Here is a 25,534-nt window from a genome sequence, read left to right as displayed (position 1 = left end):
ACACCTTTACATAGATTGTGCATTACATTCACACACCTTTACATAGATTGTGCATTACATTCACCCATTCACACACCTTTACATAGATTGTGCATTACATTCACCCATTCACACACCTTTACATAGATTGTGCATTACATTCACCCATTCACACACCTTTACATAGATTGTGCATTACATTCACCCATTCACACACCTTTACATAGATTGTGCATTACATTCACCCATACAAAAAGGCTGATGCTCACCTCAACAGCTTGGAGACAGGTGCGTAGGGTTCCAAAACAATAAAAAACCACACCTGTGTGAAGTGAGGGGCACTCTTATCATCATACATCATGACGTAAAATAGACACTATGTCCATTTGCTCAGACACTAAAATTCTCCATACATTGTCAATGGGAATTCAATGTTTGTGTAGGACAAAGTGTGTGGACAGACAAGCACTAAAAGCTGGATATAGGAGGAGCTAGCGCCCCTAAAAAACAGATAAACATTGTTCAGGATTGCAAAATATGAAAATAAATCCGATCTACAAGCTCAAAAGACTCTACGTGAAGGTGGGGGCCACATGTGGCCCCCGGAATGCCAGTTGCCATTGTATGAGATGGAGCTACACACCATCTCTTCTGTCCATCATTCATGTAACAAAAATAACAGACTGACAATCATGTAACAAAAAAATTACATTTATTATCAAAGTGTTTCCAACAGGCTACAGCCAATGGAATTAAACATTGTTTCGACATACAGCGGGCCAATAGAATGCAAGCGTTATTTAAACACACTAGCCAATAGAACGCAAGCGTTGTTTAAACACGCTAGCCAATAGCCGACTTCCATCCAAATCCGATCGAATTGTGGTGCAGAGTAACGTAAATCAGGAACACATAATTATGTTCACGTGAACGTTTAACAATAACGTTTTTTTTATAATAATAAAGTCAAAGTGAGCCAAGTTGAAGTAACATTAACAAACATGTTAACCTAAAGCCAACTATTATAAACTTTAACCCTGCTAAACAGCCTCACAGCACGAAAACACCCGTCAGCATCACGTGGTGTTCAGAGACATTTTGGGCCCAGATTCACTGAAGCCAAACTCCAATACCCAGAATGCCACTCACTCACACTCAACCGGTCAGTCCAGCATGGTGGCGTTACGGTGAAGTTGGTGACCTGCTGAAATGTGTGGACGATCACACAACGTCAGTGTCTGTGCGTTGTGGTTTGTTCATTAGCAGAGTTCAACCCAGCGGTATTCAGGCCACATTTAATACAGACCTCCACGTACGTCGTGTGAAGTCCACATGGTGGTCACATATTTCCGGAAGGTCACCATCGTCACCGTAGCTGTGAGTGACGCGAGTGTGAGTGAGCGGCGAGTGGCCGAGATTTTGGGGTATTGGAATTTGGCGTAAGCCGTTTACAGTTACACCCATAATGTGGGTGAAAAAGGAGTTTCCAAACTTCCCACGTTAGTTAGTAGTCTGATTCTTGTAATCTCATTTTATTTCGTCTGAATTTTGCGGAGGGACGCTCTAATTCAAGTCAGCTCCGATGCGAACTCACATAACGATAAAGGATGCGAACTCACATACCGATAAAGGATGCGAACTCACATACCGATAAAGGATGTGAACTCACATACCGATAAAGGATGTGAACTCACATACCGATAAAGGATGTGAACCCACATACCGATAAAGGATGTGAACTCACATACCGATAAAGGATGTGAACCCACATACCGATAAAGGATGTGAACTCACATACCGATAAAGGATGCGAACTCACATACCGATAAAGGATGCGAACTCACATACCGATAAAGGATGTGAACTCACATACCGATAAAGGATGTGAACTCACATACCGATAAAGGATGCGAACTCACATACCGATAAAGGATGCGAACTCACATACCGATAAAGGATGTGAACTCACATACCGATAAAGGATGTGAACTCACATACCGATAAAGGATGCGAACTCACATACCGATAAAGGATGCGAACTCACATACCGATAACGGATGCGAACTCAAATAACGATAAAGGATGTGAACTCACATACCGATAAAGGATGTGAACTCACATACCGATAAAGGATGTGAACTCAAATAACGATAAAGGATGCGAACTCACATACCGATAAAGGATGTGAACTCACATACCGATAAAGGATGCGAACTCAAATAACGATAAAGGATGTGAACTCACATACCGATAAAGGATGCGAACTCACATACCGATAAAGGATGCGAACTCACATACCGATAAAGGATGCGAACTCACATACCGATAAAAGATGCGAACTCGCATACCGATAAAGGATGCGAACTCACATACCGATAAAAGATGCGAACTCGCATACCGATAAAGGATGCGAACTCACATAAAGATAACTGCATGTCGTCAGAATGAACTATTCCAGAATACCAACGTGGGAAGTTTGGGAAATTCCTTCTACGCCACAAAATATGGACGTAATCAGCTAGCCTTAAGCCAATCTGGGGACCTTTGAATTCACTTCATCTTGAAGAAGGAGAAGAAGTCGTATAGGCCAATCAGAACAACACACAGAGGTCACAGGTCAGGGTTTAAACAACCAAATGGGAACAAATACAAAGTTTTAACATTACAACTATTTACACGAGTGTTCTACCAATGAACAGGCAGAGACATGGGGGGGGGGGAAGTTAGGTCCGATTCATACTCCTATTTTAGAGCCGAATAAAAGTCGGTTCGGCTCTGTAGAGCCTACAATGTGACGTCATTTGAGGTTCGGGGGACCGGGGACCGTCTAAAAGTCGTCTTTTCGGTGCTACTGAAAATGATGTATGAATCGGCCCTAATTCAACGCTAGAACGTTTAACGGGAGATATTGTAGGAATAGTTCTAGGAGGACGTTGTGCTTGCCGTTGGAGGAGGAGGAACAGAACGCAGGATTATCTCTCTAGAACTGCTGCGTGATGAGCTTCTTCTTGCCGTCGTGGGAGAAGCGGTTGGAGCGGAAGAGCTCGCTGTCGTAGAACGCCGTCAGGCTGTGGATGTTGATCTGCCTGGCCTGTGATTGGACGAGAGAGAGAGAGAGAGAGAGGGGAGGAGGAGGAGACGTCAGCAATCGAGATCAGCCGACGTAGGGATGCTGATGTGTGAGAACCTTCTCTACGACACCCTGGACAACGCTCCACACGTCCCAGACTCTTCTCCTTTCTCTACAACGCTCCACACGTCCCAGACTCTTCTCCCTGCTCTACAACACCCTGGACAACGCTCCACACGTCCCAGACTCTTCTCCCTTCTCTAAAACACCCTGGACAACGCTCCACACGTCCCAGACTCTTCTCCCTTCTCTAAAACACCCTGGACAACGCTCCACACGTCCCAGACTCTTCTCCCTTCTCTAAAACACCCTGGACAACGCTCCACACGTCCCAGACTCTTCTCCTTTCTCTACAACGCTCCACACGTCCCAGACTCTTCTCCTTTCTCTACAACGCTCCACACGTCCCAGACTCTTCTCCCTGCTCTACAACACCCTGGACAACGCTCCACACGTCCCAGACTCTTCTCCCTTCTCTAAAACACCCTGGACAACGCTCCACACGTCCCAGACTCTTCTCCCTTCTCTAAAACACCCTGGACAACGCTCCACACGTCCCAGACTCTTCTCCTTTCTCTACAACGCTCCACACGTCCCAGACTCTTCTCCCTGCTCTACAACACCCTGGACAACGCTCCACACGTCCCAGACTCTTCTCCCTTCTCTAAAACACCCTGGACAACGCTCCACACGTCCCAGACTCTTCTCCCTTCTCTAAAACACCCTGGACAACGCTCCACACGTCCCAGACTCTTCTCCCTTCTCTAAAACACCCTGGACAACGCTCCACACGTCCCAGACTCTTCTCCCTTCTCTACGACACCCTGGACAACGCTCCACACGTCCCAGACTCTTCTCCCTTCTCTAAAACACCCTGGACAACGCTCCACACGTCCCAGACTCTTCTCCCTTCTCTACAACACCCTGGACAACGCTCCACACGTCCCAGACTCTTCTCCCTTCTCTACAACACCCTGGACAACGCTCCACACGTCCCAGACTCTTCTCCCTTCTCTACAACACCCTGGACAACGCTCCACACGTCCCAGACTCTTCTCCCTTCTCTACAACGCTCCACACGTCCCAGACTCTTCTCCCTTCTCTAGAACACCCTGGACAACGCTCCACGCGTCCCAGACTCCCTACCTTGTCCTGCAGGTCCTTCTCGGGCACCTCTACGTTGTCGCTCTGGGCTCCGTAGCGGTTCCTCTGGTAGGAGACCTGCTCAGACACCAGCTGCTTCAGGATGAACAGCAGCAGCTCGTTGTTGTCCCGCTTGAACGCCAGGTAGCGAGAGAACGTCTGAGAGAGAGAGAGAGAGAGAGAGAGAGACAGGGAGGGAGGGGGAGAGAGACAGAGAGAGACAGAGAGACAGAGAGAGAGACAGGGAGAGAGAGAGAGACAGAGAGAGAGAGAGAGAGAGAGACAGGGAGGGAGGGGGAGAGAGACAGAGAGAGAGAGAGAGAGAGAGAGAGAGAGACAGGGAGGGGGAGAGAGACAGAGAGAGAGAGAGAGAGAGAGAGAGACAGGGAGGGAGGGGGAGAGAGACAGAGAGATGGGTGGGAGAGAGGGACATTTGTTAATGTGAAATAAGGCTAATAGTTATTTTTCGTGTTTTGTTTACAGCACACCCTGACAAAAGGCCGTCGATATTAACCCATTCTGACCTGAGATCAGATTCATACGAGGTTTCCACTGGACACACACACACTGGTCTGATTGACCCATTCTGACCCGAGATCAGATTCTAAAAAAATGTCAGTCGTTCTTCGATTTTTCAAAAAATTGCAGACCTACAAGCTCGTAGCGCGCCACTCGGTGGCGCGCTATGAGCTTGTAGATCTGCTATTTTTCAATAGCTTAAAGCATAACATGATGCTAACACCGTTCAGAACGGGTTGCCGTACCTTCCTCATGCTCCGCATGACGCTGAACTTCTGCGTGTCGATGAAGCTCTCCAGCATCACCCTGATGGCCATGTTCACGTCGTCCTCCTGGACGTAGTCCCGCAGGTGCATGCGGGCGTGGGCCTCCGCCATGCGGATCATCGACTCGATGTGGCGCACCGTGATGGGGATGCTGCCCGTCGCCTGGTTGGACCGGAGAGAGAGAGAGAGAGACGTGATTGGATGAGAGACGGAGAGAGAGACGTGATTGGATGAGAGACAGAGAGAGAGAGACGTGATTGGATGCCTGCCTAAATATGTCCCAAACCGCCCCCTAAGGTCTTCCACTGCTGGCCTGCTCGCTTTGCCTAAGAAAATGGCAACTAAAAAACACGGGGAAGCAGCTTTTTGCTTCTACGGGCCGTCGGCATGGAACAAGCTCCCACTGTACCTTCGTCAGGCAGCCTCTGTAGACATTTTTAAAGCTCAGCTCAAGACCCACTTCTACAACATTGCTTTTAATTGATCTTTTATTTATTTTTGTTATTCATGTCCTCACTGCATTGCATTACTGCTTGTTTTTTAATGTCGTTGCCTTGCTTTTCTTTTATTCTCCATTGTTCTGTAAAGCACTTTGAGCTGCATTTCATGTCATGAAAGGTGCTATACAAATAAAGTTTTATTATTATTATTAGACGAGGGATGGAAGGATAAGGGTGAGAGAGACTCGACTATGATTGGATGAGAGACACACAGAGAGAGACGTGATTGGATGAGAGACTCGACTACTCACCATGGATTCTTTCCTCAGCTCGCTGTAGATTCTGGCCACTTTATCCTGATCCATCTGGTTTAGTTTAGGATGGACCTAACAGCGAGAACACACACACACACACGTTCTCAAAATGTCCCCTACTCAAATGTCCCCTAATCAAGGACCACCTGGGGCCCCCCCCCCGCAAAAAAACCCCAGCTTTGTACAAAGTACATGATAATACTACAGATGTAGTACACGAGAGTTTTCACGGTCAATAGAGATGTCGATCAATCAAAAACTACACGGTGGAGTACATGATAGTAGAGATGTCCCGGTACTGTATCGGTATCGGATCGGACCTTATTGATCATCAGAGGTATCGGCGAATATGCCAGTCTAACCACCGATCCCACACAGGGGTAAGGAAGGGGTTGACACTATGCCAGTCTAACCACCGATCCGACACAGGGGTAAGGAAGGGGTTGACACTATGCCAGTCTAACCACCGATCCCACACAGGGGTAAGGAAGGGGTTGACACTATGCCAGTCTAACCACCGATCCCACACAGGGGTAAGGAAGGGGTCGACACTATGCCAGTCTAACCACCGATCCCACACAGGGGTAAGGAAGGGGTTGACACTATGCCAGTCTAACCACTGATCAGACACAGGGGTAAGGAAGGGGTCGACACTATGCCAGTCTAACCACCGATCCGACACAGGGGTAAGGAAGGGGTTGACACTATGCCAGTCTAACCACCGATCCCACACAGGGGTAAGGAAGGGGTTGACACTATGGCAGTCTAACCACCGATCCCACACAGGGGTAAGGAAGGGGTTGACACTATGGCAGTCTAACCACCGATCCGACACAGGGGTAAGGAAGGGGTTGACACTATGCCAGTCTAACCACCGATCCCACACAGGGGTAAGGAAGGGGTCGACACTATGCCAGTCTAACCACCGATCCGACACAGGGGTAAGGAAGGGGTTGACACTATGCCAGTCTAACCACCGATCCCACACAGGGGTAAGGAAGGGGTCGACACTATGCCAGTCTAACCACCGATCCCACACAGGGGTAAGGAAGGGGTTGACACTATGCCAGTCTAACCAGCGATCCCACACAGGGGTAAGGAAGGGGTCGACACTATGCCAGTCTAACCAGCGATCCCACACAGGGGTAAGGAAGGGGTTAACACTATGCCAGTCTAACCACCGATCCCACACAGGGGTAAGGAAGGGGTCGACACTATGCCAGTCTAACCACCGATCCCACACAGGGGTAAGGAAGGGGTCGACACTATGCCAGTCTAACCAGCGATCCCACACAGGGGTAAGGAAGGGGTCGACACTATGCCAGTCTAACCAGCGATCCCACACAGGGGTAAGGAAGGGGTCGACACTATGCCAGTCTAACCACCGATCCCACACAGGGGTAAGGAAGGGGTCGACACTATGCCAGTCTAACCACCGATCCGACACAGGGGTAAGGAAGGGGTTGACACTATGCCAGTCTAACCACCGATCCCACACAGGGGTAAGGAAGGGGTCGACACTATGCCAGTCTAACCACCGATCCCACACAGGGGTAAGGAAGGGGTTGACACTATGCCAGTCTAACCAGTGATCCCACACAGGGGTAAGGAAGGGGTTGACACTATGCCAGTCTAACCACCGATCTGACACAGGGGTAAGGAAGGGGTTGACACTATGCCAGTCTAACCACCGATCCCACACAGGGGTAAGGAAGGGGTTGACACTATGCCAGTCTAACCACCGATCAGACACAGGGGTAAGGAAGGGGTTGACACTATGCCAGTCTAACCACCGATCCCACACAGGGGTAAGGAAGGGGTTGACACTATGCCAGTCTAACCACCGATCAGACACAGGGGTAAGGAAGGGGTTGACACTATGCCAGTCTAACCAGTGATCCCACACAGGGGTAAGGAAGGGGTCGACACTATGCCAGTCTAACCAGTGATCCCACACAGGGGTAAGGAAGGGGTCGACACTATGCCAGTCTAACCAGTGATCCGACACAGGGGTAAGGAAGGGGTTGACTCTATGGCAGGGAAATAAAATGTTGGGACATGGAGTTTCCCAAACTGCAAGTGTAATTTTGAGTGAGGAGTCTGCTATAAACACAACACCAGATATATATCTAGATAGCTATAAACACAACACCAGATGTATAGCTAGATAGCAATAAACACTATTCGAGATATATAGCGGGATCGGAAGTGTATCGGGACATCCCTAGTAGAGAGTACATGTTAGCAGAGAGTACATCGAGTACATGACGTAGTACGGCGTACTTACTCGTTCCTTGGCGTACATGATGTATTTCCTCAGCAGCTCCTGTGGGATGAGGGGCACGTCGGTGGAGTTGGGCAGCACCACCTCCTCCAGGCCCACAGCGTCCTTGTTGCTGGGGTGATGCTTGATGTGGGAGCCAACCACGAAGCGAGCCAGCATCTCGTCCTGGTGCCGGGGAGGGAGGGACCAATCAATGTGATGTGATGCAAACTCAATGACATCAAAACGCCAAATTGAATTAATAACTAGCGATTTTTATCCCACGATTTTGTAACTCATTTTTCACCCCTGTGTCAATCATCTAATGTGATCCTGGGCTCTACACACCCTCCGCCAACCTAGTCCCCATATATGGGGGACAAGGGGAGAGCAACCTAGTCCCCATATATGGGGGACAAGGGGAGAGCAACCTAGTCCCCATATATGGGGGACAAGGGGAGACCAACCTAGTCCCCATATATGGGGGACAAGGGGAGACCAACCTAGTCCCCATATATGGGGGACAAGGGGAGACCAACCTAGTCCCCATATATGGGGGACAAGGGGAGACCAACCTAGTCCCCATATATGGGGGACAAGGGGAGACCAACCTAGTCCCCATATATGGGGGACAAGGGGAGACCAACCTAGTCCCCATATATGGGGGACAAGGGGAGACCAACCTAGTCCCCATATATGGGGGACAAGGGGAGACCAACCTAGTCCCCATATATGGGGGACAAGGGGAGAGCAGCGGACTTGAACTCATGCTTCCTTCAGTTGGGAGTCAGAACAAACCTCCTGTATCTATTAATAAGTTAGTAACCTATCAATACATTTATATTGATAACGATCAGGCTTATCCAGCCCACTATCGAGCATGTTATATTATTTTGTGGAAAGGACAAGGTTTACGAAGGCCATTCAAATACAGTAGTTTTCTAACGGACGGAAGGAAATGGACCTTTTTTACCTTTGGAAAATAATATCGAAGAAACCGTTACTGTATATTACAGTATGTGTGAACAGTCCACTTTAAAAAGCATCGTCTTGTTTCAATACACTTTTAGACCGACATGTTTGTACCAGCGTGGACGATTACATTTATTTCTTGATCGCCTCTTGTCTTGATTGTATAAACGTGTGTGTGTGTGTGTGTGTGTGTGTGTGTGTGTGTGTGCGCACCCACCTGGACAGGGTCCACAGTGTGTGTGTGTGTGTCTGTGTGCACTCACCTGGACAGGGTCCACAGTGTGTGTGTGTGTGTGTGTGCACACTCACCTGGACAGGGTCCACAGTGTCTCTGACGACACAGAGGATGTCGAATCGAGACACGATGGGTTCAGTGAGGTCAACATTCTCCGAGAAGGTCAGCGAGGGGTCGTACCTCCCACCTACACACACACACACATTACAGAAGGTCAAAGGTCATTGAGGGGTCGTACCACACACACACACACACACACACATACATTACAGAAGGTCTAAAATCTGACTCGATCAGTGATCGGCAATAGAAACATGAGCGTTTTTCAGAAAACCGTCATGATTTAGAAGACAATCATTTCGTAGGATCTGGTCCTCGGGTCTAAATGGGTTAATAGTAGTAAATAATAATAATAATCATAGTAATAATACCGTACGGCCGTAGTACAGTATAGTAGTAAACGTATTGACCCATTCTGGGCGGGAACCCCTTTTGGTGTTTTAAGCATTACGTTATACTTTAGCCATTACAAAATAGTGAAAATGTGGCCCGAATCTTTAAAAAAATTATTCTTTCAGAGCGAACGTTTTGAACTCAAATCTTTGCTTCTGAGGGGGGAAGGGGGGGTCCCTGGAACAACATATTTTCAGATTATGGGGTCGGCGGCCAATTACATACAATCTTTTTAGGTCCTTGAAATGAAATATTGAGCACCACCGATATAGAAACATGGGGGTATTTCAGGAAAACCGGTCAGAATTTAGAAGACCTTTATGTATAAATACCTATCGGATTAGAAGCAGCGATGATGGTACATCTGGCCTGTAGAGACGTGACGATGCCGGCCTTGGATATGGAGATGCTCTGTTGTTCCATGGCCTCATGGATGCTGGTTCTGTCTGCATCGTTCATCTATTCAGAAACACAATTATTGTTCATATATCTTCATGGATGCTGGTTCTGTCTGCATCGTTCATCTATTCAGAAACACAATTATTGTCATCATATCTTCATGGATGCTGGTTCTGTCTGCATCGTTCATCTATTCAGAAACACAATTATTGTCATCATATCTTCATGGATGCTGGTTCTGTCTGCATCGTTCATCTATTCAGAAACACAATTATTGTCATCATATCTTCATGGATGCTGGTTCTGTCTGCATCGTTCATCTATTCATCTATTCAAAAACATAATTATGGTTCATCATATCTTCATGGATGCTGGTTCTGTCTGCATCGTTCATCTATTCAGAAACACAATTATTGTCATCATATCTGCATGGATGCTGGTTCTGTCTGCATCGTTCATCTATTCAGAAACACAATTATTGTTCATATATCTTCATGGATGCTGGTTCTGTCTGCATCGTTCATCTATTCAGAAACATAATTATTGTCATCATATCTTCATGGATGCTGGTTCTGTCTGCATCGTTCATCTATTCAGAAACATAATTAATAATTATGGTTCATCATATCTTCATGGATGCTGGTTCTGTCTGCATCGTTCATCTATTCAGAAACACAATTATTGTCATCATATCTTCATGGATGCTGGTTCTGTCTGCATCGTTCATCTATTCAGAAACATAATTATTGTCATCATATCTTCATGGATGCTGGTTCTGTCTGCATCGTTCATCTATTCAGAAACATAATTATTGTTCATATATCTGCATGGAGGCTGGTTCTGTCTGCATCGTTCATCTATTCAGAAACATAATTATTGTTCATATATCTTCATGGATGCTGGTTCTGTCTGCATCGTTCTTCTATTCATCTACTCAGAAACACAATTATTGTTCATATATCTTCATGGATGCTGGTTCTGTCTGCATCGTTCATCTATTCAGAAACACAATTATTGTCATCATATCTTCATGGATGTTGGTTCTGTCTGCATCGTTCATCTATTCAGAAACACAATTATTGTCATCATATCTTCATGGATGCTGGTTCTGTCTGCATGGTTCAACTATTCAGAAACACAATTATTGTCATCATATCTTCATGGATGCTGGTTCTGTCTGCATCGTTCATCTATTCAGAAACACAATTATTGTCATCATATCTTCATGGATGCTGGTTCTGTCTGCATGGTTCAACTATTCAGAAACATAATTATGGTTCATCATATCTTCATGGATGCTGGTTCTGTCTGCATCGTTCATCTATTCAGAAACACAATTATTGTCATCATATCTGCATGGATGCTGGTTCTGTCTGCATCGTTCATCTATTCAGAAACATAATTATTGTCATCTTATCTTCATGGATGCTGGTTCTGTCTGCATGGTTCATCTATTCAGAAACACAATTATTGTTCATCATATCTTCATGGATGCTGGTTCTGTCTGCATCGTTCATCTATTCAGAAACATAATTATTGTTCATATATCTTCATGGATGCTGGTTCTGTCTGCATCGTTCATCTATTCAGAAACACAATTATTGTTCATATATCTTCATGGATGCTGGTTCTGTCTGCATCGTTCATCTATTCAGAAACATAATTATGGTTCATATATCTTCATGGATGCTGGTTCTGTCTGCATCGTTCTTCTATTCATCTACTCAGAAACACAATTATGGTTCATCATATCTTCATGGATGCTGGTTCTGTCTGCATCGTTCATCTATTCAGAAACACAATTATTGTCATCATATCTTCATGGATGCTGGTTCTGTCTGCATCGTTCATCTACTCAGAAACACAATTATTGTCATCATATCTTCATGGAGGCTGGTTCTGTCCAGGCCCGTCTAATAGAAGAGTTACGACATTGAGGGGGCAGAAACAGAGCGCTCGAGCGCTGTTCGTGCAGCCTGAACTGAGACAAGCTGGAGTTGGAAATACATTGTTTTCAACGAGGGCGGCGCAAATAAGAGCTATTTTTAAAGCAACATGACAACTGTTTTAAAGTATTGTACAGTGACAACTAAAGTCTCTGTAATGTTTATGTTTTACTATCAATACAAAAAACTATCTAAAATAAAGGGATTTAAGATCATTAAAGAATGTTATGGTGTTAGTCTAGTTTTAGTCGACTAGTTTTAGTCGACTAAATATCATAAGATTTTTGTCGACTAAATCTAATTGATTTAGTTGACTAAAATGTATTTTGGCAGGCCTTGATGTCACCGTAATGGCTGATTTTACACTTGCTGAAAATAGCCGATCTGCTATTTTCAGCACGCAACCAAGCGTAAAATGACTTATAGTTGATCTTGTCCACTATAGTCCCTTCCTAACATTTGAGTCTAGTTATTATTTGTTGACAAAATCGACAGTATATTTAGTCATAGTTTTAATCACCATAGCTTAGTTTTCATTTAGTTTATTAAGTTTTCGTCAGTCGACGAACATCTTTGGTCATACAATTTACAATTTAGGCAATCCAGAGCGACTTAAATTAAGCAAGAACAAAAAAGCATGGGAATACATCACATAAAAAGCATTTATCATGAAACATGCGTAAGCTAAGAAAGTAACAGTGGAATATCTATATAATGAAACTATACATGTAAACTATACATCTATACTACTATGCTATACATCTGTACTATGACTACATACAATGCAATTATAGTGCTGTCTACATAACATGCTATAAGTCTGTATCAAATGATATCTAAGGGGGTGGGGTAAGTGCTATGGGTCATAGTTTTAAGTCAAGGAAAACGTATCGATTACCTTATCAAACTCGTCGATCAGACACACCCCGCGGTCGGCCAGCACCAGGGCTCCGGCCTCCAGGGTCCACTCTCTGGTGACCGGGTGTCTCTGGACGTAGGCGGTCAGACCCACCGCCGACGCACCCTGGCCCGTGGTGAAGATCGCCCGGCTGGCCACCTTCTCCACGTACCTGTTTGAAGAACATGGACGTACATGAGGAACTGGAGTATTTAAACATGGACGTACTTGAGAGGAACCGTTTAACAGGTTCACTGTTAAACTTGTTGGACGGAAATCCAACTTCTGACTGCCACGGTCTGTGGGGGGCGATTTAGAGTCTGCGCACACAGCACAGAAACGGATGTTGTGGGGCGTCCATCTTATGCTAAATAAATAGCGTCAATACTAGCGAGCTAAAATATAGCCATCCTTGCTCTAGAAAGCACCAATTTTTCCATCTAGACCACCGGATAATCAGCAAAGACCTCTGAACATCGCGCTAATTATTGACCAAACCACCGAGAGCTCCGTATAGATTAGGAGTTATTCAGTACTTGAGGAACTATTTAAACATGGACGTACTTGAGGAACTATTTAAACACAGACGTACTTGAGGAACTATTTAAACATGGACGTACTTGAGGAACTATTTAAACATGGACGTACTTGAGGAACTATTTAAACACAGACGTACTTGAGGAACTATTTAAACACAGACGTACTTGAGGAACTATTTAAACATGGAGGACGTACTTGAGGAACTATTTAAACACGGATGTACTTGAGGAACTATTTAAACATGGACGTACTTGAGGAACTGGGACTTGGCCGTTCCTGGATCTCCACACAGAAGAATGTTGATGTCTCCGCGGACCTTGTGTTTACCACCTAAAACACAAGACATTATTATTAATATTATAATGTATCAATCATTTATTACAAGACCTTGTGTTTACACCCAACACAAGGCAATATGTCACCAGATTTGACTGAGAGGCTGCCATTGGAATTTCTTTCCAAATTGTTTTTTTCATGTCATATGAAAAATTGACATATTGGTTGTTCAGTTTGACCCACCAGTTGTGGAGATATGGCTTACAGAGTAATAATGTCTCGCAGAGAAACAGCGAGTTGAGAAAACAGGCTTGAAATTAAGGTTCACTTCTGTTGTCTAACATTACACCTAGCTACTGTACATGTTTAAGCATTTATTTCATATTTACATTACATTACATTTACATTTCAGCTCTGACACTTATTTCAGACATGCTCTAGTATGTGAAGAGTCTGCCTGTGCTATTAACTCATTTTGAAAAGCTTACACGATGGCAGGCTCTCATCTGGTCAAATCTGGTCACAAATTAATACAGTATTTGTTCTTGCAGAAAAATAACAAACAAACAATTCCTATCATAACGAGCAAGCACATTTAAAGTCTCCCCAAAGAAGTAGCCGACCAAAGAAAACTTTGTTTAAAAAAAGACGAGGAAACTGATGAAATCCCTAATTCTAATTCTAATGCTGTTCGTGTTTCTCTTCTCATCACTTTGCAAGTCAACGAGATACGAGGAGCTGATGTAGCTGTTTTGCTAACAGCTAATTGTGTTGAGGAGCACACACACACACACACACACACACACACACACACACACACACACACAGCAGTGGCGGTACTGGGCACTGATGCCAATGCATGTGTAACAAATAATTGCTCTCCCTGTGCTCTCTCTCTTTGCTACGAGGAAAAGCTAACAACAGTTCGGTTACCTGGGGGTTACCTGGGGGTGGGGTTATCTGGGGGCGGGGTTACCTAGAGGGCGGAGTTACCTGGGTTCTTGGGCTCTCCACCAAACAGAGCGAGGGCGAGCGCTCTCTTGATGTCCTCGTGGCCGTAGATAGACGGACCCACACTGGCGAAGATCTGCATGGAAACCAATGAGAACCAGAAGATACTGTATGAAGAAATTATTATAAATAAAGCTAGCAAAATGAACTAGAAAACAAATGCTCTAAATATTTCACATTTTGGCTATATGTGAAATAACTGTGGCAGTTTTAATGGTTAATACAACTTTACAGAAAATAGAGTTGCTGATATTTTCTGCTGCCCTGCGGTTTTGGCTTTGGCAATTATTTTTGGTGCCATTTGAATGTGTGGTGGCAGTGGCACCACAACACACACACGCAACAGAAACACAACAGTATCGGCGTGTGTTATTCAACGTGTGTTGAATCCCATTGAATCGGGGTCTGCTTGTCGCGCTAAAACATGTTCCCCTAAATATTTCTGTTCGGAGGCGGCGCGGTTTAGTTAGAGAGAGTTGGGACATATCCGCTCACTGCTTATTGGTGGGGCTGCGTGCGTCACTGATCACTCCATTGTCGTCACTCACTGGGCTGTATTTTGCGTGTCTTAAGTACCAGGTCTTATTCCCTAACTTGAGTAAACTAAAGACCTGGAGGCGTGGTCAATGCTCTTTGGCCACTCAGAATAGCCAAATGGCATTGATCACGCCTCCAGGTCTTTAGTTTACTCAAGTTATAGGGAATAAGACCTGGTACTTAACCCATTCTGAACGGGAATAGCAGACCTACAAGCTCATAGCGCGCCACCGAGTGGCGCGCTATGAGCTTGTAGGTCTGCTATTTTTTGAAAAATCGAAGAACGACTGACATTTTTTTAATCTGATCTCAGGTCAGAATGTGTTAATCAGACCAGTGTGTGTCCAGTGGAAACCTCGTATGAATCTGATCTCAGGTCAGAATGGGTTAAGCCACGCAAAATACAGCCCTCTGTCTCTAAACAGCTCTAGTCTAGAGGCTGCGGTCCTCTCCCCGGGTCAGAGCTGAGCAACATGGCGGCACACAGCGTGCTGTGTTGACAGTGTTGTTACAAAACTATGTGCGTTTCTCTGTGTGTGTGTGTGTGTGTCTCTGTGTGTGTGTGTGTGTGTCTCTCTGTGTGTGTGTGTGTGTCTCTCTGTGTGTGTGTGTCTCTCTGTGTGTGTGTGTGTGTGTGTGTGTGTGTGTGTGTGTGTGTGTGTGTGTGTGTGTGTGTGTGTGTGTGTGTGCGCACCCTCTCCCCGATCCTCTCGTCTTTGGACAGCAGCGTGATGGCCTTGATGTCCTCGTCCGTCATCTCTCCCACCGCCACGCGGTTGTCCTTCCGGGCGATGTGATTGGCCATGATGACCGTGGCGAACACGGGGAAGCCGTTGGCCATGTTGAGGGAGCCGTCGTAGTTGTTGTTGTAGATACCGGTCAGTTCCTGATGGGGGCGCACACACACACACACACACACACACACACAGAGAGAAACACACACACACACACACACACACACACACAGAGAAACAACATTAAAATACATTGTAGATGCCTGTCAATTTCTGGTCGCACACATTAGGTTAAAAAGGACACTTCACCCCTTTTGCAAACAAGAGCTTATTTTGATGATATTTAGGACACAAGAAAAACCTTCCTGTTCTCCACAAGGAGGTGAAGTGCATTATGGGCATTGTAGGAATTCAGCAATTCAGTCAAACACACAAACTTCATTATTTTCCTGGCTATAGGGTGTACATTTCAAATTCTGCTACTGTTATCTACTACAAATACTATTAACTTGTATCTACTACAAATACTATTAACTTGTATCTACTACAAATACTATTAACTTGTATCTACCACAAATACTATTAACTTGCATCTACTACAAATACTATTAACTTGTATCTACTACAAATACTATTAACTTGCATCTACCACAAATACTATTAACTTGTATCTACTACAAATACTATTAACTTGTATCTACTACAAATACTATTAACTTGTATCTACTACAAATACTATTAACTTGTATCTACCACAAATACTATTAACTTGCATCTACTACAAACACTATTAACTTGTATCTACTACAAATACTATTAACTTGTATCTACTACAAATACTATTAACTTGTATCTACCACAAACACTATTAACTTGTATCTACTACAAACACTATTAACTTGTATCTACTACAAATACTATTAACTTGTATCTACTACAAATACTATTAACTTGTATCTACTACAAATACTATTAACTTGTATCTACTACAAATACTATTAACTTGTATCTACTACAAATACTATTAACTTGCATCTACCACAAATACTATTAACTTGTATCTACTACAAATACTATTAACTTGTATCTACTACAAATACTATTAACTTGCATCTACTACAAACACTATTAACTTGTATCTACCACAAATACTATTAACTTGCATCTACCACAAATACTATTAACTTGTATCTACTACAAATACTATTAACTTGTATCTACCACAAATACTATTAACTTGTATCTAGCACAAATACTATTAACTTGCATCTACCACAAATACTATTAACTTGTATCTACCACAAATACTATTAACTTGTATCTACCACAAATACTATTAACTTGTATCTACTACAAATACTATTAACTTGTATCTACCACAAATACTATTAACTTGCATCTACCACAAATACTATTAACTTGTATCTACTACAAATACTATTAACTTGTATCTACTACAAATACTATTAACTTGTATCTACCACAAATACTATTAACTTTCATCTACCACAAATACTATTAACTTGTATCTACCACAAATACTATTAACTTGTATCTACTACAAATACTATTAACTTGTATCTACTACAAATACTATTAACTTGTATCTACTACAAATACTATTAACTTGTATCTACTACAAATACTATTAACTTGTATCTACTACAAATACTATTAACTTGTATCTACTACAAATACTATTAACTTGTATCTACCACAAATACTATTAACTTGTATCTACCACAAATACTATTAACTTGCATCTACCACAAATACTATTAACTTGCATCTACTACAAACACTATTAACTTGTATCTACCACAAATACTATTAACTTGTATCTACTACAAATACTATTAACTTGTATCTACTACAAATACTATTAACTTGTCTCTACTACAAATACTATTAACTTGTATCTACCACAAATACTACCAGTAAGACGCGCAAACGCGGGAAGCGAACGCAGCTCGTACATATTTGGGTTTTGGACGTATAGCTGCTTTGAAGACTCCTTATATGGTTATGGCTGAGTCATGGTGACGTAATCACTCAGCTCCATATATGGGCACAAAAGCGGGACAGACACACACACAGACAGACAGACATGATCTGCTAGGTCTCATAGTAAGTGCTCACTGCGTTCGCAATTAACATCGAGTGGCTGCAGTTTCTTCCAGTGGTGAAATGGCCCTTTAGGACGATTCTAAAAAACGCCTTCTAAAACCTAAAGGTTTCTGAAAAACTTCAAATTCTTAAAATAAAATATTGGCAATGATTTTGGCAATAATGATGATAGCAATAACTAATGAGACACAGAGGTAGCATCCGCTTTTAACCCATTCTGAACGGGAACCCATTTTGGTGTTGGCATCATGTTATGCTTTAGCTATTGAAAAATAGCAGATCTACAAGCTCATAGCGATCTACGAGCTTGTAGGTCTTCTATTTTAGAAAAATCGAAGAACGACTGACATTTTTTAGAATCTGATCTCAGGTCAGAATGGGTTCATCAGACCAGTGTGTGTCCAGTGGAAACCTCGTATGAATCTGATCTCAGGTCAGAATGGGTTAAAGGTAAAACATACAGGTTGCACCAGGCCTAAATGGGTTACTGCCATCGACGAGACATCTCGTCAATTAGAATCCAAACCGTTGTTGTTAAGGTGTTAACGAATGATCGGACTGGACTTACGATCTCGTCTCCCGGCTTGCAGCTGTCCACCAGGTCGGCCAATAGGATGGCGTCCTTGGAGCGAGGGAGGCGGCCTGCCGCCACCTTACCCGGGCTCTCCTGGATGGTGATTCGCTGATAGTTCTGGTATACCGTCTGCAAGGAGGAAGTCGATTGGTTCATTAAAACAGTTCTACTGCGTATTTAACCGGTGACAGTTCCTGACAGTTTTCTGAGTGGTTCACAAAAAAAAGGCACATTTTCACGATTTTTCAAAAAATAGCAGACCTACAAGCTCATAGCGCGCCACTCGGTGCCGCGCTATGAGCTTGTAGATCTGCTATTTTTCAATAGCTAAAGTACGACATAATGCTTAGTTAAAACACCAAAAGGGGTTCCCGCCCTGAATGGGTTAACGCCCCGATGGAGAGGTGGGATCTTATTGGTCAATGCAAAAAACAAACAAAAAAAGGCGCTTCAGCTAACCGGTTAATCGATCGATTCGATATGGTTATCAAAATGTATCAATTCATGACTTAACCCATTTTGGGGCGGGAACCCCTTTCGGTGTTAGCATTGTGTTATGCTTTAGCTATTGAAAAATAGCAGATCTACAAGCTCATAGCGCGCCACTCTACGAGCTTGTAGGTCTGCTATTTTTGAAAAACCCGAAGAACGACCGACATAGAAACATGGCTTTTTCAGAAAACTGTCAGGACGTAGAAGACATTTTTTTATAGAATCTGATCTCAGGTCAGAATGACTTAAACGGATAATTTCCGAACGCCTCTCTCACCTGTTCCATGTTGATGTCAAACGGTCCCATGCTCTGGCACTCGGGGCAGGAGCCCGGCCTGACCTCCTGGTTCTGGGACTGGAAGAACGGCCCCAGGATGAAGTTACACTTGTTACAGTTGTACTTGACCATGCCCAGCTGGGGCAGCACGCCCGTGCAGCTGGTGACCACGCCCGAGGTCCGGATCAGCTGGTTCAGATGGAGCTGCCTGTTGGAACATATACAAGAACGGGTCAGCTGGTTCAGATGGAGCTGCCTGTTGGAACATATACAAGAACGGGTCAGCTGGTTCAGATGGAGCTGCCTGTTGGAACGTATACAAGAACGGGTCAGCTGGTTCAGATGGAGCTGCCTGTTGGAACATACGAGAAAACAACGTCGAACAACCGGGGAAGCATGTGTGGCAAATGTTTAAAGCTGCTGAATTTACTAGACTGTCCAAATAACGTGTGTGTGTGTGTGTGTGTGTGTGTGTGTGGCAGCAATGGCGGCACGGTGGAAACACCGGTGGACGCCAACTTTGCAAGTTGTTCTTTAACATCTAACAACCGCACCCGTTCTAACTACGATCGTTAATGTAGTGGGTACAGCTTTTGGAACTTTTGCAACTCCTGTGGCGGTGGCTGTGTGTCAGGATACCGCGTCAAGATGTACCCAGCCACGTAGTCTACTACCGGCGACCACGCTGCCTGTTGGTCCCTCCCGTGAACAACAGGTGCCGGGAGGAGAGGCAGTGGACCCGGTGACTTCCCCGCGGTGTGTCGGTCCGCCATCGGGGCAGCGGTGTGTGAACTTCCAGGCCCATGAGAGCGGCTGTGGAGTGTGGAGGGTGCAGCGTCACCGGGAGAGACCCGGTGAGTCGGCAACTTCCCTACGGCAAGCGGACGCCGCGTGTTGTCACCGGGCGGCGGTGTGAGACTGCTTTCTCTCTGATGGACCAGCCTGGGACATGTCCACAGCGTGGGAGCGTTTGTGGGAGCGTTTCGAACTCTCGACAGCTTGGAGTATCCATAAGATGGACTTGCGAGGTGTTGTACTGTCCCTGTTGTACTGTCTATGCCACCATATGAGACTAAGCCTAGTCCTGAGCACTGCCGTGTGAACGAATACGGCTATCAGAGACGCTGCTGAGTGACATTCTTGCATGCTGTATCATGATTCCAAACACGTGTCATAGGCTTGTGATTGTAACATTACTGCACCCATACTGTTTGTGTCCTTATGCATTTTCCTTTTAAAGTGTGGACCAAATAAAATAATTCAAATGTGTGTGCATGCATGCATTACCTCAGTGATCGTAGTTCCTCCACCAGTGGAAGGGTACAGGTGTGTGTGTGTGTGTGCGTGTGTGCATTACCTCAGTGATCGTAGTTCCTCCACCAGTGGAAGGTTACAGGGGTGTGTGTGTGCGTGCGTGCGTGCATTACCTCAGTGATCGTAGTTCCTCCACCAGTGGAAGGTTACAGGGGTGTGTGTGTGCGTGCATTACCTCAGTGATCGTAGTTCCTCCACCAGTGGAAGGTTACAGATCCGGACATGGATCTCGTGTGCGATGCGGTCATATTTGGGGTACATGGCCAACACCACCTCCTTCGCTGCCTCATCGAACACCTACACACACACACACACACACAAACACACACACACTTCATTTTAGCGGACTATAGGGATGCCAGAAAGTGACCATCAGCCAAATCGAATAGTCGACAGCTCTGCCGATTAAAACACATTCTGTACATAGGACGCCTGAGGTCGTCAGGTGAGGCCTGAACGGATCGATATGCTGGCGCTTCATTTCTGCTCCTCATCCGTCTCTCCCGCAAAATATGAACGCTTTTTGGATCATATATCGTTAAAATGATCGCAATGTAAGTTAGCAATGTAAAGTCAAGTTTTTTTTAGTAGATCGTTTCCAGGTCATGGTTTTCAGAGTAAAAGCGCTCAGATAACTCCGGCACCCCAGAGCTCCTATTTTGAAGCACTTCCGGCACTGATCGTGTTTTAATTGAACCCACCCCAAAAAATAAAAAATAAATCAATATCAGAAAACTTTCAAGATTTTATATTATGCACATGCCATGGTCACATAACCATTATATGTTGAGTGCATGCTTTGATGATTACAGTTTTATAATCAGTTTTGTGGAGATCTTCTCAGTTCTCATTGTATGCTAGTTACTGCCATTCAGGATGGAAAATGAAATCCATTTGGATTTGGGGAGAAGTAGTTTCATTAAGGGGCTGGTATGAAGTACTTGATATAAAGAGAACATGTTCAGTTCACTAGTCTACACTCTACTCTACACCCGATTGTCTGTCTGGCAGGCACTTGACAAGCGATCGTTAACTGTGTCTGTTAGAGAGAGGGGCAGAGAAGAGTGGCTTTGCTCAACTTATATTCTCCACTCTGATGAAGGTACATGTTCGATATATCATGCAGCCTTATTTATTAGCCAGCTAACGATTTTGGAGGCTTCCGACGATTAAATCGGAAAATCGGCAATGAACCTTCACCTCCCAATGTATGAATGAATGAACCATTGTAAAGAGCTTTGAGCACTTGGAAAAGCGCTATAAAAATGCAATTCATCATAATTATAATTATTATAATATTGTACCTTTAACATCTCCGTAGGGGCTTCAGGCAGGAAGTAGGCCAGGACGTGCTCTCTGGCGGCCAGATCTTCATAGTTCACCACCAGACTCTCCCTGTTCTCTGTAAGGTCAGAGGTCAAACATTAGTGATCTCCCTGTTCTCTGTAAGGTCAAACATTAGTGATCTCCTTGTTCTCTGTAAGGTCAAAGGTCAAACATTAGTGATCTTCATAGTTCACCACCAGACTCTCCTTGTTCTCTGTAAGGTCAAAGGTCAAACATTAGTGATCTTCGTAGTTCACCACCAGACTCTCCTTGTTCTCTGTAAGGTCAAAGGTCAAACATTAGTGATCTTCGTAGTTCACCACCAGACTCTCCTTGTTCTCTGTAAGGTCAAACATTAGTGATCCCGAGGCGTGAAAAAGCTGACGTAGAAAAATAGTTTTTTCAGAAAACAGTTTCTATTTTTAAGAATCTGCCTCAGGTCTAAATGGGTCAATAACAATAATAACACGAACCTTTGCACATGTCAGAGATCTTCTCCTTGAAGACGTTGTTTAATAATAATAATAATCATAATAATAACCTTTGCACATGTCAGAGATCTTCTCCTTGAAGACGTTGTTTAATAATAATAATCATAATTATAACCTTTGCACATGTCAGAGATCTTCTCCTTGAAGACGTTGTGTATTAATAATAATAATAATAATATTATTAATAATAATAACCTTTGCACATGTCAGAGATCTTCTCCTTGAAGACGTTGTGTATTAACAATAATAATAATATTATTAATAATAATAACCTTTGCACATGTCAGAGATCTTCTCCTTGAAGACGTTGTGTATTAATAATAATAATAATAATAACCTTTGCACATGTCAGAGATCTCCTCCTTGAAGACGTTGTGTAATAATACTAATAATAATAACCTTTGCACATGTCAGAGATCTTCTCCTTGAAGACGTTGTGTATTAATAATAATAATAATAATAATAACCTTTGCACATGTCGGAGATCTTCTCCTTGAAGATGTTGTGTATTAATAATAATAATCATAATAATAACCTTTGCACATGTCAGAGATCTTCTCCTTGAAGACGTTGTGTATTAACAATAATAATAATATTATTAATAATAATAACCTTTGCACATGTCAGAGATCTTCTCCTTGAAGACGTTGTGTATTAATAATAATAATAATAATAATAATAATAACCTTTGCACATGTCAGAGATCTCCTCCTTGAAGACGTTGTGTAATAATACTAATAATAATAATAACCTTTGCACATGTCAGAGATCTTCTCCTTGAAGACGTTGTGTATTAATAATAATAATAATAATAATAACCTTTGCACATGTCGGAGATCTTCTCCTTGAAGATGTTGTGTATTAATAATAATATTAATAATAACAACCTTTGCACATGTCAGAGATCTTCTCCTTGAAGACGTTGTGTCCATTCTCGTCCACATGCGTCCGCAGGAAGTTCTTGAAGCGGTGGTAGATCTCCAACCTGGGAGCGGCCATGGAGACCCACTCTCTGACTGTATGGCCCTGGAATATGAATATGAATATTAATATGAGTTACACCCACTCTCTGACTGTATGACCCTGGAATATGAATATGAATATGAGTTACACCACTCTCTGACTGTATGGCCCTGGAATATGAATATTAATATTAATATGAGTTACACCCACTCTCTGACTGTATGACCCTGGAATATGAATATTAATATGAGTTACACCCACTCTTCAGTTCAGTTCAGTTCAGTTCAGTTTATTTTCGGAAGGAGGACATACATTCATACATTGCACACAGATTCCAACATTTTTCATATTCATTATTATTATTATTTTTTATATATGTTTTTTTTTTTTTTTTTTTTTTAGTGTCCATAGGTCCTGTCCGTTCCGAAAAAGGGTTAGGGAGAAGCCATAGGCTTGTCGTGCCCTACCCCTGGAGTCCATTTGTTTACTTGTAGCAGGCCGTGCCTGCTTACACATTGCATAATTACATTCATGGTGTCCTTATGTATGTACATTCATCTACACACATTCATATATACATATATATTTTACATACAACATACATACATGGACACATCCATATACTAATAACTGTAAATAACAACAATGACAGTAGCAACAATAACAGTAGTAATAATGGTATAATATATATCTATATATAATATACAGCACACATGCAGCATACAATATTATATTATACATACGTACAATATATATATATATACATATATATGCACACCGTATAACACATACAATTTGTGGTGTGGTTTACCAATAGTGGTCTACCAATAATATGTAATATCTTATATATAATAATAATATATAATAATAATAATATTAATAACTTATATATTTCATAATGTATGGTATACTATAGTAATAAGACTATATAATTATATAGTACAGTCCGTCCTGTTTCCCCTTTTGTGATGCCATTAGTGCTCTTTACTTCTGTATTTATCGAAGATAGTTTTTTTTACTCTAGTTTTGAATTGGTTTATGTTTCCACAGTGCTTTAGTTCATCCTCCAGCTCATTCCACAGTGTGACTCCGTAAGAGGAGATGCTCCTTGTTTTTAAGTTTGTGCGCATCACAGGTTTCTTGAAATTAAGTGGTCCTCTTAGGTTGTATCCCCCTTCCTTATCGAGAAATTTGTCCTGTACATTTACCGGTAGTTGCTTATATCTTGCTTTGTACATGATTTGTAGAATTTTTACATTGACCATATCTGTGAACTTCAGGAGGTGTGATTGTATGAACAGTGGGTGTGTGTGGTCCCGGTATCCTGCATTGTTTATTACTCTTAGTGCTCTCTTTTGTAGTATAATCAGTGGATTTATGGTTGATTGGTAGGTGTTTCCCCATACCTCAGAGCAATAGTTCAGGTAGGGTAGGATCATTGCGCAGTACAGCGTGTGCAATGAGCTGGGGTTGAGAAGGTGCCTTGCCCTATTTATAACCGAGATGCTCTTTGCCATCTTGTTCCCCACATATTTTATATGGGGTCTCCAGCAGAGCCTATGGTCTAGGATCACTCCCAAGAATTTGTTTTCATAAACTCTTTCTATTTTGTTATTATCTATAATCAGCTGGATATCTATTTGTAATTGGCGGTTTCCGAATACCATACATTTTGTTTTACTTAAATTTAAGGATAGTTTATTTCTATCGAACCAGAGTTTGTATTTATTCATTTCTGTTGTTAAGACCATCATGAGCTGCTGGATGTCCTCCCCTGCGCAGAACATGTTCGTGTCATCGGCAAATAGTACGCACTTCAGTACACTAGACACAGAGCAAAGATCATTGATATATAAATTGAATAGTTTGGGACCCAGTACGGACCCCTGAGGGACGCCACACATTATTTTCATGC

The 25,534-nt window shown here is 43.1% G+C and overlaps 1 protein-coding gene across 1 annotated transcript in view; it reads right to left on the bottom strand.

The window, feature by feature from the left end:
- Window positions 1–2,119: 2,119 nt before the first annotated feature.
- Window positions 2,120–25,534, bottom strand: part of mcm2 (minichromosome maintenance complex component 2) — a 33,211-nt gene continuing 9,796 nt past the window's right edge. The window contains exons 5-20 of the mRNA XM_080792167.1: window positions 23,544–23,682; window positions 22,144–22,241; window positions 21,015–21,136; window positions 19,526–19,733; window positions 18,751–18,885; window positions 16,016–16,207; window positions 14,767–14,860; window positions 13,749–13,827; window positions 12,958–13,129; window positions 10,047–10,173; window positions 9,336–9,448; window positions 8,079–8,240; window positions 5,789–5,863; window positions 5,017–5,199; window positions 4,256–4,411; window positions 2,120–3,070 (exon numbers count right to left, since the gene is read on the bottom strand). Of these exons, the coding sequence (XP_080648293.1) occupies window positions 2,960–3,070; window positions 4,256–4,411; window positions 5,017–5,199; window positions 5,789–5,863; window positions 8,079–8,240; window positions 9,336–9,448; window positions 10,047–10,173; window positions 12,958–13,129; window positions 13,749–13,827; window positions 14,767–14,860; window positions 16,016–16,207; window positions 18,751–18,885; window positions 19,526–19,733; window positions 21,015–21,136; window positions 22,144–22,241; window positions 23,544–23,682 (2,166 nt within the window). The 3' untranslated portion in view covers window positions 2,120–2,959. The remainder of the gene's footprint in view (window positions 3,071–4,255; window positions 4,412–5,016; window positions 5,200–5,788; window positions 5,864–8,078; window positions 8,241–9,335; window positions 9,449–10,046; window positions 10,174–12,957; window positions 13,130–13,748; window positions 13,828–14,766; window positions 14,861–16,015; window positions 16,208–18,750; window positions 18,886–19,525; window positions 19,734–21,014; window positions 21,137–22,143; window positions 22,242–23,543; window positions 23,683–25,534) is intronic.

Source organism: Protomyctophum bolini (assembly GCF_963924005.1).
Source record: "Protomyctophum bolini genome assembly, chromosome: 20".
In the NCBI taxonomy this organism is placed as follows: Eukaryota; Metazoa; Chordata; class Actinopteri; order Myctophiformes; family Myctophidae; genus Protomyctophum; species Protomyctophum bolini.
The sequence above is the reverse complement of the archived record's forward strand: the minus strand, read 5'-3'. Positions and strand labels throughout refer to the sequence as shown.